The sequence below is a fragment of the Pagrus major genome, chromosome 21 (genome assembly GCF_040436345.1).
Source record: "Pagrus major chromosome 21, Pma_NU_1.0".
Classification (NCBI taxonomy): Eukaryota; Metazoa; Chordata; class Actinopteri; order Spariformes; family Sparidae; genus Pagrus; species Pagrus major.
In genome coordinates this window covers 4,774,607-4,791,640 of record NC_133235.1, presented here as the reverse complement: position 1 = coordinate 4,791,640, position 17,034 = coordinate 4,774,607, and the positions used below count along the sequence as shown (strand labels likewise).

Here is a 17,034-nt window from a genome sequence, read left to right as displayed (position 1 = left end):
TGTTATTACTATTGCTAAATATACTGCATAGGTGAAATGTGCAGAAATTAGTTTTGAATGAATTTTTGAATGGAAACAACAGTCAATAGTAAACTGTCTGGAACTTTTTGGCAACATATTCTTATAAGAATTCAACTACAAAATACTAGTCTTCTCCCATTTTTTGAACCATTATCCCCACATGGTGGGGTTCCATTTGCGTTTCCATCCTCTAAGGCTGTTTTCAGCCACTAACAGAAAACGGCTATAAAAACTTTTTTTTTTGCATATATGTGTTAATTAACCTCAGTTCTAATCAAAACTATCAAATATTTAAATATTTTTAATAATTTTAATATTTTAAATGCCAATTATATAAGTGGTGTCACCGATTTAAAAAAAAACAAACACACAAAATGACTGATTTTCAATATAAAAAATTATTGGAGCCTAGAGATTTTTTTTTTTTACCTGTTATTACAGTCTTGGATATGTCAAAGATTAGTAACAACATTGATTTAGCTGCATTATTAGTTTTTGTGTACCATCCTCTAAGAATAAAATTAGATAAAAGATACAAAACAAAAATGTGATGAACAATCCACTCTAGCATATGTAGGACAGTCTGTGCATGTGTGTGTCTGTCTGTCATTGTGTGTGTGGTTAATTGTACTTACTTTGAGGTGGGACAGTAAGTCCTTGGCAGTGGAGTGACCCATAAACTCGGAGCCCAGGTATCGTGATTGCACCTGCCCTTCATCCCAGAAGCGAACGTGCACATCCAGTTGCTTATTCTTTGTGGTCTGGTTGAGGCTCTCATCAAACATGAGCACAAACGGCGACTTGTTTACTTTAGAGACCAGCTCTTCTTTGATGTAAACGGCTAAACCAAACTTGGCTATATAAGCCGTTTTGTCGGCGCCACAACTGAACGAGTTCGCAATGTCAGAGTCGGGGAACATACACTTAAAAAGCGCTGAAACTCCCTCGTTGCCATTGTAGGAGTGGTGCTTGGAGATCGTGTGCAGGGTCCACAAAACCTCAGCTTTCAGGGTTGGCGTGGACCCGAAGGATGTCCGTAGATCGACCCTTGCAGCGGCTGTAGCAGGAGGGGGAGCAGGTGGAGCATCTGCAGCTGGTTGGCTGAAGTTAGCTTCAGGAGGGGGAGCAGTAGCCGTTGGCCGGCTAGTGCTGGCCACGGGTTCTTTAGCCCCGTTTGCTGGCGGGAACCTGGCGGTGATGGGCAGAGTTTTCTCCATTGCTTGCGCGTTATTTGCATGCTTAACAGATTTGGCATGCGAGTCGAGCGCCTTTACCCCCATTGTGCCGAGTTGAATTTTTTTCTTGCACATGGTGCAGTAGGCCTCACAAATATTACCAACTACGGGTTTTAACCATTTACGGTAATGCACAGAATCCAACCAACCCTCATTAAACTTACACTTCCCCATTATTAGCTTCTTCCAGCTCGTCACGTCGGTCTCCTGTAGCGCGAAATCTGCAGTGACGTATCTAGCTTGTGTTCAGATTATTTATACCCTCCTGATTGCGGTGCGGTCGAAATGATTAGTTCCGCCTCTCTGTATTTACATTATTTTTTATTAAATATTCGCGATTGACAAATAAAAACTTAAAAATAGAGAGAAGTTACAAACAGCACAATTTTTAAGACCCAAATATAAAAATTCAAGACTTTTTCAAGACTTTTTAAGGTATTATTTTCAAATTTGAAATTCAATGCTTTTAAGACTTTTTAAGACCCCGCGGGAACCCTGTTTGTGTTTGTACCACCTGGAGAATGCGGGTGATGCAGTGTCAGACTTGCAGTTTGTGTCAAAAAACATCCAAAGAGAGAGAGAGTTTGACTGTTCACTGTTGCCAGTACTTTATTGTAAATTAAATAAAATACAAAATAAAATGCAAGAGGTTTAAAGCAGGTTTCACAGGCGCAGACATGATGCACAGCAAGCTCACAGACTGAGGTCAATGACGGTATCTGCTGGCCTGCCTTCTCCCCATCATGCTCTACCAGCAGCCTTTTTAAAGGTGGCACCATCACCACTTGTTGAGGGTGCACACTCAAAAAAGAAAAGAAGTCACACAAAATAGAACAACTATAAGTAAATCATGTAAAACATAAAAAACTTAAATGCGGCTCCTACAGAATATATAACTGTTAATTGACTTTAGTCTATTGCTTTGAATTTTTTCTGATCGCCGTGAACACCACGCATCTCCACATTTCATGATTCTCAAGTCATAACTGTAGGAGATACACTACTAATAAATGTAATTTATTAATCACTTGAGATTAATAAAGCACTTGTAAATAGGGGCACCACCTCCGTTCTTTCATCTCTGACTAATCCGGAGGAAATTAATCAAATTCGACTAGACAAGGTTAACTTGAATCAATCAATCAATTCTAATCAATTTCAGATCAATTTATTCAATCTCATAACAGAATCAGTGACTTCTACACACAGTTACCATTGGTTCTCCACATTAAAACAAACCTGCACAGACAACGACATACGGTTTAATATATTTATTGGCTAAATAATTCAGAGTAAATAAATAAATGGCAAATTAGATATAATTATAATTATAATTAGATATAATGAGATATGTAAGGATGGTGAAATTACGGGTTGGGTGAAAGCATTTAAAAATTACGAGAATGATTTAATGCTAACGGAGCCCTGACCAAATTTCTCCTAAGCTCAAAGGATTTGAATCAAAGCCAAAGACACCAACTCATATTTCATAGGTGTGAATCCAGCAGGATGATGGATGTTTAGCCTACTTTGGTTTGAAGAGTTGTCTTGTGGAGTCAGCAAGCTGCGGCTTTCGTCTCCAGCGACCTTTCTGTCGCTCAACTGCAGGCTGGCAGTCTCGGCCCAATAGACGGCAGGATGGCACAGCTTGTCCAGTGACCAGCGGGTGACGGTCTCGGTCCAATGCCCAGTGGGATGGCACATCTCGTGAGCGTTGGGGGCAGAGCCGGTTCGGCTTGGCAAAAAAGTCTTTCTTTCGTTGGAAACCGCTCGCACGGCTTCTTAAACAGCCGGTCGCTGTAACGTCTTTGTTAATGATGATGATCTTGATGAAGAGGATGGTCTTTCTTGGTCTGTCACTTTGAGTGGTGATTCTTTGGCTCTGACTGATAAACTAATTTGACTTCTTCGCTAAAATAACTGAAGGATGCTTCGGTGGCCTATCGAATAATCCCTAGTTACTTAATACGAGAGAATTTCAAATTAAAGTTCACTTCCTCTAAGTCAGGTTACAATACTTAACTGGATAAAACAAATTAAAACAGAACTTCGTTCTGGTAGAAACGTAATGAAAGTACTTAAATGAAATCGATTGTTTCGGTGAAAAATATAGAAGTAAGAAAATGAATGCATGAGCAACTCTCCTGAGAGTGCTGTCTTGAAGAGAGTAAAAGTAGAGAAAATAAGAGAGCGTAAAAACAGAGGACTAACAAGAGTAAGAATTATATAGTATCTTATATAGTGTCTCTGACTTTAAAACTCATTTCAGACTATCAAGAGGAAAATGTGTCAGGTAAGTAAACACACCATTGTGTCATTTTAACACATGCATTACACAATCAATGTGAGAGCTATTTTAACATACACATTTTGTCAAGGGAAATTTACACTGTAATGTGTCATTTTGACATGTTTTACACACAATTATGTGTAAATTAAAATGAGCAGAAAATACTAATTAATGTGTTAACATCACAACATAATTCTAAGTACTGTATCGTAGGCAACTGGACTTGTTTCAGTTTCTTGAAGTCGTTTCACCTCTCATCCAGGAGGCTTCTTCAGTTCTAACTGGAGGGGTGTTGCAAGCTTTTAAACTCTGTGTGGGAGTGTCCTTACATAGTCGTTCAGGACATGTGTGAGCACTGAGTTTCAGAGTCGTTAGGGCCACTTGTGGGTCGTTGACCCAACTTCATGTGGGTTGCTCGGGCTAGGTGAGCCCAGTTGTGAATGGTTGTTAAGCTGTCTGGGGAGGGAACTCAGTTCTGCATTGTAGGTGGGTGGTAGGTAGTGTCTTAGGCCACCTCCTCTGTTCTATGTCAAATTGGAACGATTGTCTTTGAACAGAGGAAGTGGCATACGACACTACCTATCACAGGAAATCACTGAAACACACACTGAAACATGACAGTAAATGCTCTGTTATGGCCTACGGAGAGTCGGACCCCGAAGCAGAGGCAGACAGGCGTGTAGGTGCGAAAATGTTTAATGTTTCAAACGAAAAAACTCCACAAGTAAAAAACAATAAGCGTCCGGCAAGGCAGGTGGGGAAACTCCACCGGCTGAGCATTTGCTCAGGCACAGGGCAAAAACAGGTACTCAGGTGACGAGGCAGCGAGGTACACAAACTGAAAAAACACACGAGAAAAATCACGTCAGCACTTACAGGCAAAACACAAGGCAGCATACGAAAAACTCTCTGAATGAACACGGTCAGCTCTACCGACAAGACGGAATTATCTGGCAGCGGAGTCGGGTGAAGACCAGAGGTTTTATGGAGGTAGTGATGAGTGAATGGCTGCAGGTGTGCCTCGTCAGCCCCGTCGGCCAAGTCCTGCAGAGGGGGAATAGCAAAGAGGCGGGGAAAACAGAGAAAGGGCAAAAACACACAAGACACAGAACCCTCACATGCTCCATGGAGCTCTGAGGGGGACTGTATAATTGATAAATCCAAGTAAACTAACCCCTTGCACATTATACATGATCATTTGATGCATCGTTGACATAAAAATATTGAACAGTGGAGCTTTAATGACAAACTGTGGCATGATACCTGTATGTCTGCATCCTAAACAGCCCCAATCACATGCTCAAGGGTATCGTTTTATTAAAGGGCTGAGAGTCTTTCATAACTGACTGGCCCTCACCTATTGTTTACTTCTATAGATAGTTGATAATTACATTCCTGGGTCATTCTCATGAAATCATTAGTACACCATGGCAGTCATGATTTTAGTCATAAAACATGCATTTTAGTAAAATTTCAAAACATAATAATAAAGCTAATAATTTTCTCTATATGGACCAAAGAGTAATTTCAATATAGAAATTAACTTTATTTACATTTTATTGCATTTTATGACAACTTTCTCATTACCGCAATGCGTCCAGATTTGTCTGAATGTATGTTATGTTGTTATTTTAACAGATTAAAACAAATATATCCTAGAAAAAAATAATGGATGCTCTCATGGATGTTTTGAAGTGACTGAAAAATGATTAATTAAATTTATATGTTTAATAATAATGAAAAAAATAGAGGAAAAATGAAGCGTCCATGACTCAAGTTCTCATCCTCCGCAACATATTGGAAGATGACTTTCAAGATGGCTACCGGGTAAGAAGATCTCCTTTTCCTTTCATGTTAAAAGTTAAACTTTCTCCTGTCAGACTGCATACACGACAGTATTGATTATCATTACCGATACAGCTAGTTTTCCACAATTAGAAAAACATTTGATAATTTTTTTTTAAAGAAAAATAGACATTATTAATATCTATTTATGTACATGGAGTAAAAATTAGCTTAGTCATCATGGCCTCTCTGTTGCTAGCAAAACATGCTAATGTTCCTCATCCTCTGCAACACAATTCTCTCTTACCGCAACAATTTCAGGCCAGTTGCGGTAGAGAGAACTTCTGTTTCGGCAATGAGAATTTTATAATATAGAATGTATTATGTACTATATTTTTAAATCCATATTATGAATTGTTAATTTAAATTATTTGTTACTATTTGCCATGTTATTACACTGTTGTAACTGTGTTAGTACTGTGTTACAGTTATGCTATTACTGTGTGATGACTGTTTTATAACTGCCATGTAATTACACTGTTGTAACTGTGTTAGTACCATGTTACAGTTATGTTCTAAGTGTATTATGACTGTCTTATAAGTGTGCTACTATTGACATTTTGTTTGTCCTGTTCTATTTAATTGCAGACTGTCAGCAAATGAAAAAAAGAAAGCGTTAGCAGGGGCTCGGCTGGCCAAGCACAGGGAAAAACTTTATAACAACCCAGTAATGCTGGAAGAGTACAGAAGGAAGGAAAGAGAGAGGTTAGGGATTGGAGAGGTTACCTAAAAAGTAATTGGCATATAGTCAATAGCTGTGTTTCTCAATTATAGGGTCTGGGGACCACCAGGGGTCCTTGATATGAAATAGGTTGAGAATCACTGGTCTATAACTCGCGCCCTCATCTCTCACACACACCCCACACACACACACACACACACACACACACACACACACACACACACACACACACACACACCCCACACACACACCCCCCACACACACACCCCCCGCACACACACACCCACACACACACACACCCCACACACACACCACACAAGCGGATATTTTCGTCCTCGTTTAAAAAAAAAACTCTGTCCACACCACAGAAATATCTGTCCATACGAAGAGGCAAAACTGAAAACGATCGCCTCTGAAGCCTGCAATGCCATGCCCGGCCGATAGGTGGCGATTAGCAAAATGTAAAATACCACAGAAGAAGAACATTGTGAGCATGCGCAGTCAAACGGTCCAGAAGAAGCAGTCAAACGGCGGCAGTTAGGGTAAGAAGTTATGGCGAAGAAACGAGTGATGCCCTGGACATGCGAAAGTTTAATTTCCACTCCTCATCAACCACACCCCCTGCCACGAAATTGTCCCACCATTTGCTGGTCCGACCTGGTCTGACCCAAAACCGGCGTTTCTGGCGGGTTTTAAACTGTGGACGCTTGGGGCAATCCAGTAATATTGGGCGCAGCAGACGCCTTTGCGTACCGGTGGAGTGCAATTGATGCAACAACGTTACGTTAATGTGTAGAGCTGAGATGAGACCTAAAAGTGCAAAGCACACAAAGATAGCCCGGTACATGCTGGTCATTGTTGTTGACAACTGTTTTGCTTCAATGCGCATGTGCGAACAGCTTGTTGCTAGGCGCTTGACGTCATCGCGTCAACACCAGCTCCGTTTAACATCGCTACACGGATCCACTCAATCGGATATTTTTTTATTTCTCCACTTTTTTATCCGTTTAAAGATATCTCCGTTTATGTGGGTGAAATCGCCGTGTTCGTGTGGTTGAGAGGCCCAATTGGACAGAAAAATGTGCGTTTAGGAATATATCGTATTCGTGTAGTCCAGGCATAAAAGCTATATTGGAGACAACCCCAGTGAGTGACGAGGATGAGGAGGCAAATGAAATGATTCAAAATGTTTCAGAAGACCAGCTTCAGCATGTGGATTTCCAAACCTCATCTCCAACAACATATACCCCAAAGGAATTGAAGAAAAAGGAGACAAAAGAAAAAGAGGAAAAGACAAAGAAAAGAAGAAAGAAAACAATGCAAAAATTAAAGTCAAAATTGCGCTCCACAGAAGAGAAGCTTGTGGAAAGGACAAAAGAGATGGACAAACTCAAGAAAAGACTCAAAAGACTGGAGATGTCAGCAAAGAGGAAGCAGGTCACCATCAACATATGGAGACTGAGAGGCTCAGAATAAAAAAACAAAGTGGGGTCATAAGCGAACATATAACATTCTCAGTAACAGCCAGAGGAGACTTATGAGCACTCTTATAAGCCGCTTCCTTCATCAAGATGATGTATCCACTGTTATAAATGGAAAATCAGGAGAAATTCGGAAAAAGGGACAGATATTCCGGAAGAGAGCCCTAACAGACACAATGGCCAATCTTCATAAAAGATTTTTGTCTGAAAATCCAAGGCACAGCATTTCCAAGGCTCAGTTCTTCAAACTCAAGCCTTTTTGGATTGGCCAGAGAAGAGTGTCTGATCGAGAAACGTGTGCTTGCAAAACACACGAAAACTTTGGCCTGAAAACAAAGAAGCTGCATCAGCTTGGCGTGATTGACACATCATCCCCAAAGGACCTCGTCCTGGCCTGTAGTGTGTCTGTAGTGTGGATAACTTGTCCTGCATGTACAGGACATGCAACAAATGCAAAGACAAGACATTTCCTACAACACTGGATCCTTTAACAAAAGGAAACATCATTGCGTGGGATGAGTGGGTTACCAAATCTGTGCCATTGATAAAGAGATGCAAAGATGGGTCCACTGAGGAGAAGGAAGTCAGGAATGTGCTTCTTGATAAGAGGCACACCTCAATTGAGAAGCTGGTGGAGCTCACTCAAGACCACCTCCCAAACTTCTCCAGACATATATTTAACATTAAGCACCAGTTTGAAAGGCTGAGGAGCTTGAGAGAGACCCTGACCCAGAATGACGTAGTCGTTCACATAGACTACAGTGAGAACTATGCCTGCAAATACACCAGGGAAATAAAAGAAACTCACTTTGGAAGTGGAAATCAGCAGGTCACGCTCCACACAGGAGTTCTCTATCTTAGTGGGGGCAAGGTGGAGTCATTCTCATCCCTCTCAGCATGCATGCAGCATGATGCCACAGCCACATGGGCTCACCTTGACCCAGTACTGAGGGGCATACGAGAGGAGCATCCAAATGCCAGGAACATCCACTTCATCTCTGATGGGCCCACATCTCAATATCGCAACAAAACAAACTTTTACCTTGCTTCAACAGTTCCATTTGTGAAAGGATTTATGAATGTCACATGGAATTTCACAGAGGCATCCCATGGAAAGGGTGCTCCCGATGGAGTGGGTGGTGCCCTGAAAAACCTGGCAGACAGAATTGTGTCCTATGGTACCAGCATACCAGATGCTGACACTCTCTTTGAGCAGCTGAAGCTCAATTCATCTGTGAGGCTTTTTAGAATTACAGAGGAGGACATCAAAAGAAGTGGTGAATTAGTCCCACCACATCTGAAGTCAGTACCTGGGACAATGAGAGTTCATCAGGTGAGTCAGTTAAAAACAACAACATATTCCAACTAAATACGATGAGGAGAAATGTACCACTATACTTACCTGAGTTCCTGGCAGAAATATCCTGTAAGCTGTATACAATAGATGGGTTAAAATGGAGGTAAATAAAAATGTAATGTCTGTCATAATCTACTCACCGTCATGTCAGTTGAAGGACAGTTTGTCCATATAACACACAGGGAGGTTGCCAGAGAGAAAGCTTGTCACTATTGACTTAAATGCAGTTAATGGTGACTGGCTATCTCTCGAAATGCTGGCAACCTCTTTGTGTGCACTTTACTTACTGTTCAGGCTATGACTAATGGATGTTACAAATAAGAGAGAAACTTATCTAAGATTCTCTCTTATTAGTAACATCCAGGAAATGTTCTCCTGGAGGAAATATCCTACGATCCCTAAAGAATTATAGTTAAACACTAAAAGATATTGGATAACTGCATCACAGAAATTACATCAGCATGTGGTGCGAGTGTTAAGATACAAAACAGCGCTTAAATACTAGTCTGGATTCTCTCCGTCATTATATAGGTGCATTAGATGTTGCATCATATTTAGCTTTGAGCATCATTTTTAAGTATTAAATGGATGATGGTATTTGACGAGTTTAAAGTTTACACTTGTTACACTTCTTGTTACCTGTAATACAAATATGGACATTGTTAGTGCTGTGATTGCATTCTTTGTAGCTAATGATTGTGCATGTCTTGTGTGTTTCTACACAGAATGAATCCAACGATGCCGTCCCAGCTACCAAAAACAAAGAGCTGAAGCAGCTGAGCGACGAACTGAAACTGCTCGCTGTAAGTATTTCATCTTGCATTTGCTGAGAATGGTGCCATTTCATGTGTCATCGTAACCCGTTGTTGTAATTGTCAGTATTGTTAGCTTACAATGTGTATGTTGTGTCTGTTGCAGTATTCATGCCTAGATGCCGCAGTAACTCCTCAGACGAGATATGAAGATTGTGTACGCCTGGGAGCTACCAGCCTGAAGTTGGCGGTGCGCCACCTCAGAAACTGCCAGGCCGCCGAACAAAAGGCAGAATTACTTAAAACTGTGGTGGCTAAACGAGACAACACAATCAGCCTGCTGCAGGCAGAGCTGCACGAGCTAACAGCTAAGCTGATACAGTTACAGATGGTAAGTACACATAGAGTGTGTGTGTCAGTTCTACACGTAAATGTCAAGTAAATGGTGGAATGTAACAGCTAAGTGTTTGTGCTCTTTGCAGACATCTCCGATGCGGCAATGCTGGAGGCGACATTGGAGTACGAGGTTGCCATACCTACCACTCCTGATAGTAAGTTGTACATGTGGTCGTTTGTTACAATTACAGCCTGCCTTTCTACAGCCTTGTCCCTTAACTGTACTAACTTATTGACCTGTCTTGTCTATATGTCTTGTAGGAGTAGAAGCTGAATCTGCACCAGAAACTGACTGACACCATACTGCACTGGCAAACTTGTACATAATTTTTAATAAAGTTTTTTGCATATATTTTGATGCGTCTTTGTTGTTTTTGTGTATAAATGCTATATGGTGTTTATTGTCATAACCGCTGACACAGAAACAAACAACTACACTGAAGATAGGAAGACAGCTCCATATCCATCTATCAGAATGCGTCAATACAACAGACTCTGATTCAGTATTCTTTATTCTCGCACAACAATGACATTAGTTTGCCTCAGCAGCCATAGGACAGAATATTTTCAACAAACAATAACTATTGCCTAATCATTATATACATTACACACTTAAGAAATACAGTAGACTTATCCATATAAACATGCTATTGTACACCATTAACACAACTGACTTCTTATTTCTAGATATATCATAAATATGTGTGTTACCAAAATACACCAGCTTGAATAGTCCATTTGCACAGTGCTGAATGCTGAGGGAGTTGTATTGGGAAAAGTGCTGATTATACACTCTGACAGCCACAGGAATGAGGACTACTCCAGCAACAGTCATCACACCTTGTCCATCTCCATACTCTATCCCACCTGCATTGGGTCAACAGGGCTTCCCAGGATGGAGGTGCCGTTACTGACACATTTATCAAGGCACATGCTGCCACGTAATGCTGGTCTATAACACTACTCCAAAGAGTAGACCTGACAACTCAGGAGTGCCGCCTGCACCCCAAAGGAGTAGAGCGTCATCAGCTGATGGCGTCTGCGCTGACCGTTCTTGTATGTTGCTGCAATGTGCTCAGCTCATCATGTCTTCATTCTGAGGAAATTACATACAAATACAATGTCACTTCACTGCTGTATGTTGCCATTCATCACCATTGAGTTGGTGACACAGATAACTACTTAGTGCTAAACAGAGCTATTACTTATGTTCTGCTCTTTGTTGTACCAATCACACTCATTTACTGTTCTAAATAATTAGGCCATTATGTGAAATCTTTCATGAAGCCTTAGATAAACTATACAAACTGTTCACATTTTTATACACACACAACCACTGCTTTCATTATGCCTGATCAATATTCCTAGCACTACCATTTACACCACACGATAATCCCAAAAAATATTAACACACATTACATTGCTCACCTCCCACCTGTAATTCCAATACCCTTCTTTCATGACTCACGCACACTGCCAAATGCCACAGCCTTTTCACACCCAATTACATGCTAAACCAGGGGTGCCCAAATTCTTCTCAGTGGAGGGCCAAAAATGGCTCGGGGTGGAGGGTCAAGGGCCAAAATTAGACATTCATATTGCGGTGCATTAAATTAAATATGCCTATGATATAACTGTGCAAAATAAACAGTCATACAAATTTGGAAAATCAACACTGCTGTTTATTGAAAGCAGAAAAATAATAATAAAGGCCTGTGCCTTCAACAACATGCCTCTATGAGACCAAAATATTATACTCTCCACTGCCTTGAACTATCATTTTTAAAGTCATAAAAATATAATTTTACAACAGCTTTATATATATTTTTTTTTTAAAAATCACTGGACTGTATTAACATATGCACCATACAGAGCAGAACATGCTCCAAAGTGACAGGTGTATTTTTTCATAGAAAGACATGTGGTGCAAAAATGCTACATTCATCACTGCCTTGAACAATCATTTGTAAGTAATAGTAATATAATTGTGCAACAGCTTTAGATTTTTTTTATGATCACTGGACTGTATTAACATTAACCATACAGAGCAGAATATGCAAAAAAAGTGCAATAATACTCTTATCACCAGACATTTGGTACAAAAATGCTACATTCATCACTGCCTTGAACAGTAATTTTTAGGCATGTAATCCTCAGTAACATGCAGAAGGCCTCTCAGTGGGAGACATGAAGCCTGCCCTTGGTTTTTAAAATTCTCTCAACATCAGGCTCCAGCTCACTTACTGACAAAGTGAGAATGTCACTTAAGTGAGGGTCAGACAGTGCATTTCTCAGTTTACACTTATTGAGATTCAACAGGCTGAAAGCCTGCTCACAGACGTATGTGCTTCCAAAGAGGGACAGCATCACCTGTGCATGTTTGCGGATCTTGGCATACCTGTGTGCAGGAACACGTCTGTAAAAGTCCTGTAAGGTAAGCTCTCTGAACTTGCTATGGAGGTCTGAATCAGCCTGAAGCTCCAGAAGTTCCATTTGAAGCTCCTCACTGACTGCATCCACAGGTACAGAAAAGGGTTGCGCAAACAGCTCAAATGCTGTTGCATTTTCTTGAAAATCTTTGAAGCGATTGTCAAACTCCACCACAAGATTGCTGAGAATGTCAAGGTATTTTGGCTTGTCTTCCTCCATCAACCCAACTTCTCTGAGGCTTGGAAAATGTGCCAAATTTCCTGAATGTAGAGACACAAAGAAAAAAGGAACAATGTAAGATGCAAGAAATTAGTGTTCCATTTAATGATGCAGCCTAATTTTTTTTAATTTGACACAACATATGGATGCATAGGTCACACAATTAACATGGTTAGGATCAATAACAAGCCTAATTCATTATTTTTTGTTCATTACAGTATTGAAATCAGACCTCACCTGTTGAGAGATGTCTGCTGAGCAACAGGAGTTTTTGCTTGAAGGCTCTGACATGATCATACAGCTGACTGATTATCTGGTCCTTCCCCTGAAGCTGAAGATTCAGGATATTCAGTAGCTCTGTAATGTCCACGAGAAAAGCCAGGTCGGAAATCCAGTGTTTGTCGGAAGGCACTTGAATGTTGTTTTTCTTCGTTGCTTGAAAAGCCCCGATCTCCTCACGCAGTTCAAAGAAACGCCGCAAAACCTTTCCTCTGCTCAGCCACCTGACCTCCTGGTGGTACAGCACATCTCCGTACTGTGCCTCCATCTCATCCAGGAGGGCTTTGAACTGACGGTGTGAGAGCGCCTTTGAGCGAATATTATTCACGATGGCAACGACATCTTGCATCACGTTTTTTAGGCCGATGGATTTGGCACACAGCTGTTCTTGGTGTAAAATACAATGGTATTTTAACACCGACCCACCAAACTCGCGGACTTTGTCTGACACAAGTGTAGTGAGACCTACTCTCTTACCGACCATAGCCGGGGCGCCGTCGGTCGTGATACCTGATAGGTTTTCCCACTTCAAGCTGTTCCTATCCATAACTCGCTGCACTGCCATAAAAACATCCGTGCCTTTTGTTGTTCCTTTCAGTGTTTCAAGGCCTGCGAGTTCCTGACACACTTCAAAGTCCTCATTCACTCCTCGCAGGAAGATTAACAGCTGAGCTGAGTCCGAGATATCGGTGCTTTCGTCACATGCGATGGAGAAGGCAGCAAATCGACCTGCTCTCTGGACAATTTGGTCCCGAATGTCTTCGGCCATGTGCTCAACACGGCGGGTCACCGTGTTCCGTGACAAACTAATGTGGGAAAAAGCCCGCGTCTGATTTGGGCACACTGTGTCAGCAGCAACTGTCAGACATTGTTTCACAAAATCACCCATAGGGAAAGGTCGTCCGCTTCGGACAATGAGGGAGCAAATACGATAACTTGCCCGAGTGGCATTCTCCTGTTCAGTTGAGGGCTGGAGAAGGGTGCATTGTTGGGAAGTTAGCTTTGCTAACAGGTCTGCAGCCTTCACCTTTCTCTCCTCTCCGGTGTATTTTGCGAACTGATGGGAATGCCGCGTTTCGTGGTGGCGACGAAGATTGTATTCTTTTAAAACACCGACTTTCTGCTTACAAATCAAACATACTGCCACGGAATCAATCTCTGTGAAGAAGTACTCGTGTTCCCAAGTTTTTTTAAACTTCCTCTTATCACAGTGCCACTGCCTCCCACGCTCCATCACAGCATCTTCTCACTCTTTTTAGTTGGTTGCTAACAGGTTGCTAACCGCCGCCGTTAGAAGAAGAAGAAGATCTTCTCACTCTGTGGTCACGGCCGGATTTGAGCTGACGGGAGCTCAATAGCGCCACCCTAACCCCAATGTAATACAATGTTAATTTGTGGTCAGGAGAAGAAGTGCAACAATAAATAAAAGTTAAAAGAGATATTCCGACTGCTGGCACATAATAGTAAAAGTAATAACAATTCGAGCATTGGCAGCGGGCCAAGTTGGCCCGCGGGCCCCAGTTTGGGCAGCCCTGTGCTAAACTAATGAAGTGCAGCCACATTATGATATGTTCTCTTCTGCCAATTCTTTTCCACCTTTTACTCACTATCATTACTCACATACAAGCATATCACTGTACACTTCTTACAGTACAGAAAATGTATGTGTCTGTCAACTTATTGGATGTAGTTGTGTGTGAAAAATGGACTTTGCAGCCCACGTCCACACAGGATGGTGGCGACAAGACACACTGAGGTTGGGTGGTGATGAGGTGAAGACACAGCAACGGCAAACGTGGATGTTGATGAATAGTGCAGATTTATTTACAGTGCAAAAAAAATAGGTGTTCCAGCCCAATGGTAACAAAAGAAAACTTCAAAAACAAAACAAACAAAAAAAAATGAACCCATCGGTTCTTCAACTTCAAAGGTACCAGCAGCTGTTCTCTGATTTAATACAACCTCTCAGCAAGTTGCCACTCTCCAGACTCCCAGATGAGGCAGAAAACCTTTGCTTTAAATAGCCCTTCAGTTCATCTATTTGGGAGAAACCAATGTGACAGGGTATTTTTTTTAGGTACAGAGATTCTGCTGATATTTTATCCCGAACACACAGCTGCTCCAATACTACTACTAATAATATTAATATATTAATTATTAATTATTATTATTAATAAATATAATTAAATAATATTAACATTTCATTATAGTCAAACATTTTGTAATGCACCCATAGCTTCCCCCGCTCAAATCAACCCTTTCCCCTGTCCCAAACAGGAAATAAATTAGTCATAGTCAGGGGGCTCGTGTTCCTTGGGGAAGCAAAGTGATGCGGGACCAGGAAGTGAAAGTGAAAGTTATCACTGTAATGTTGGTGTTTGCCTGCACAATGTATGGACAAACGGAATGGAATGGGTTATGGAGCTGAATCGACGGGTACCGCGTCGTCCGCTATGATGTTGGCAGAAGTTTGGTGAGTAACTGAAAGATTGTGTAAAATAGTGATCGCGCATGAATGAATTACGCCACGGTTGCCGGCACCACGTGTAATTGCAAAGGCCCGAAGCTCCGTGTGTGTATGCGTGTAAAGCTTAGTTTATGCTTCTGCGTCAGGTCGACGGCGTACCTACGCCGTAGCTACGCCGTCGACCCAGACCCCTACGCCGTAGCCTGACGTGCACCTCCAAAAAATCCTAACTACGCGTCGCGTTGACGCGGACCGCAAGCGCTGTGATTGGTCCGCTCAGAACGTAATTTCCGGCAGTTGCTTTTTCCAATCGTACAGACCACCTCCGCAAACGTCTTCTCTGTTGCCTGCGCTTTAACATTTACAATATAAGCATTTGCTCTTCAATATTGATCCAACTCCAAATACAGCTGCTCCACCTCGGTCGCCATTGTTTACTGTTGTTTACTGTGACCGGAAGAAAAAGCAAGGATTTGGCTATAACCCCTGAAACCACACAGCCACACAGCCACACCCCCCTGGCGGCATGGCGGTGAATTGCAGAGCAACGCGGACCCTCGACGCAGAACTTCGAATGCTCAACGACGGCGTCATGTCGACGGCGTAGGTACGGTGTCGACATGACGCAGAAGCATAAACTAAGCTTAAGTGTGTGTGTGCGTGTAAGTGTGTGTGCGTGTAATAGAGAGTAGTCTGTTTAAATGTTGCAGGGAATGTCAGGCGAGTTGGGGGAAAAGAGGGCTAACTTTTCACATTGTGCTGTATTACTAAACACCTGACATATACTCCATGGTTTGGAAAGACAACTACATGCCATTCTCATCATCAAAGCTATGAGCATCCCATTTTGGTAGGACACTACCACAGGCTATGGGCGAGCACACATCTGGGCGCGCGGCCTCCGACAGCGCCACAGCCCGACATACGTGGGGGGGCGAGGGCCCGTTCAACGCTGCTTGCAGCTTTAATTATCATTATTATCAATAATATAATAATGGACCTTTAACACCATTATTAAACAGTATTTACATGTCCAATAGTATTAAATAAAACAACCAATAAAGATGGAAAAGTTAAAGTGAGTTTACATAAATGCTAGTCTAGCTTTTAACCATTGTTTGAAAGAATGTCACCCTTAAAATATGTGATAAAACATCACAACTTGAAAAATCAGTAAATTTTAATTTGTACAATGTCTTTTTTGTTTAGTTCAGGTAAATGATGGTAAGTAACAAACAGTAACTGGAGATAACTTTGAGAGTTTGACGTGAATTGTTTAAAAAGGACTCTGATATAATGAAAGCCAATATATTAAATTCACAACTACAAACAATATGTTGCCAAAACATGTTGACACAAACTATACAATCATTATAAAGATAAATAAACAAAATATACAAGAACAACAAATTAATTATTTATTAATGAACATTAATTATTAAGCATTATCAATCACTTTTTTTATTTTTATTCATTGTTATTAACCCTCTAGGCGCCAGAGTTTATTTAGGAAAATATTCCGTTTGGATTGTAAGATTTCAAAAGGCTGTAGCTTGGAAGTGGTGAGAGATAAATCCATA

General features: G+C 41.3%; 1 protein-coding gene across 1 annotated transcript; it reads right to left on the bottom strand.

Moving 5' to 3' along the window:
* Window positions 1–12,234: 12,234 nt before the first annotated feature.
* Window positions 12,235–16,076, bottom strand: LOC141016476 (general transcription factor II-I repeat domain-containing protein 2-like). The gene is made up of 3 exons (XM_073490862.1): window positions 16,010–16,076; window positions 12,946–13,845; window positions 12,235–12,749 (listed from the first exon to the last, which is right to left on the bottom strand). Exons 1-3 carry the CDS (start codon window positions 16,074–16,076, stop codon window positions 12,235–12,237), a joined length of 1,482 nt encoding a protein of 493 aa, XP_073346963.1.
* Between the last annotated feature and the right edge of the window lie 958 nt (window positions 16,077–17,034).

Bases quoted from the DNA above. Each gene is read 5' to 3' on its own strand.
- LOC141016476 (XM_073490862.1), bottom strand. From the start codon at position 16,076: ATGTCGACACCGTACCTACGCCGTCGACATGACGCCGTCGTTGAGCAT. The intron at 13,846-16,009 runs GTCCGCGTTGCT...AATGTCTGACAG, and splicing joins TTCGAAGTTCTGCGTCGAGG to TTGCTGCTGACACAGTGTGC. The intron at 12,750-12,945 runs GTGAGGTCTGAT...CTCTACATTCAG, and splicing joins CAGCAGACATCTCTCAACAG to GAAATTTGGCACATTTTCCA.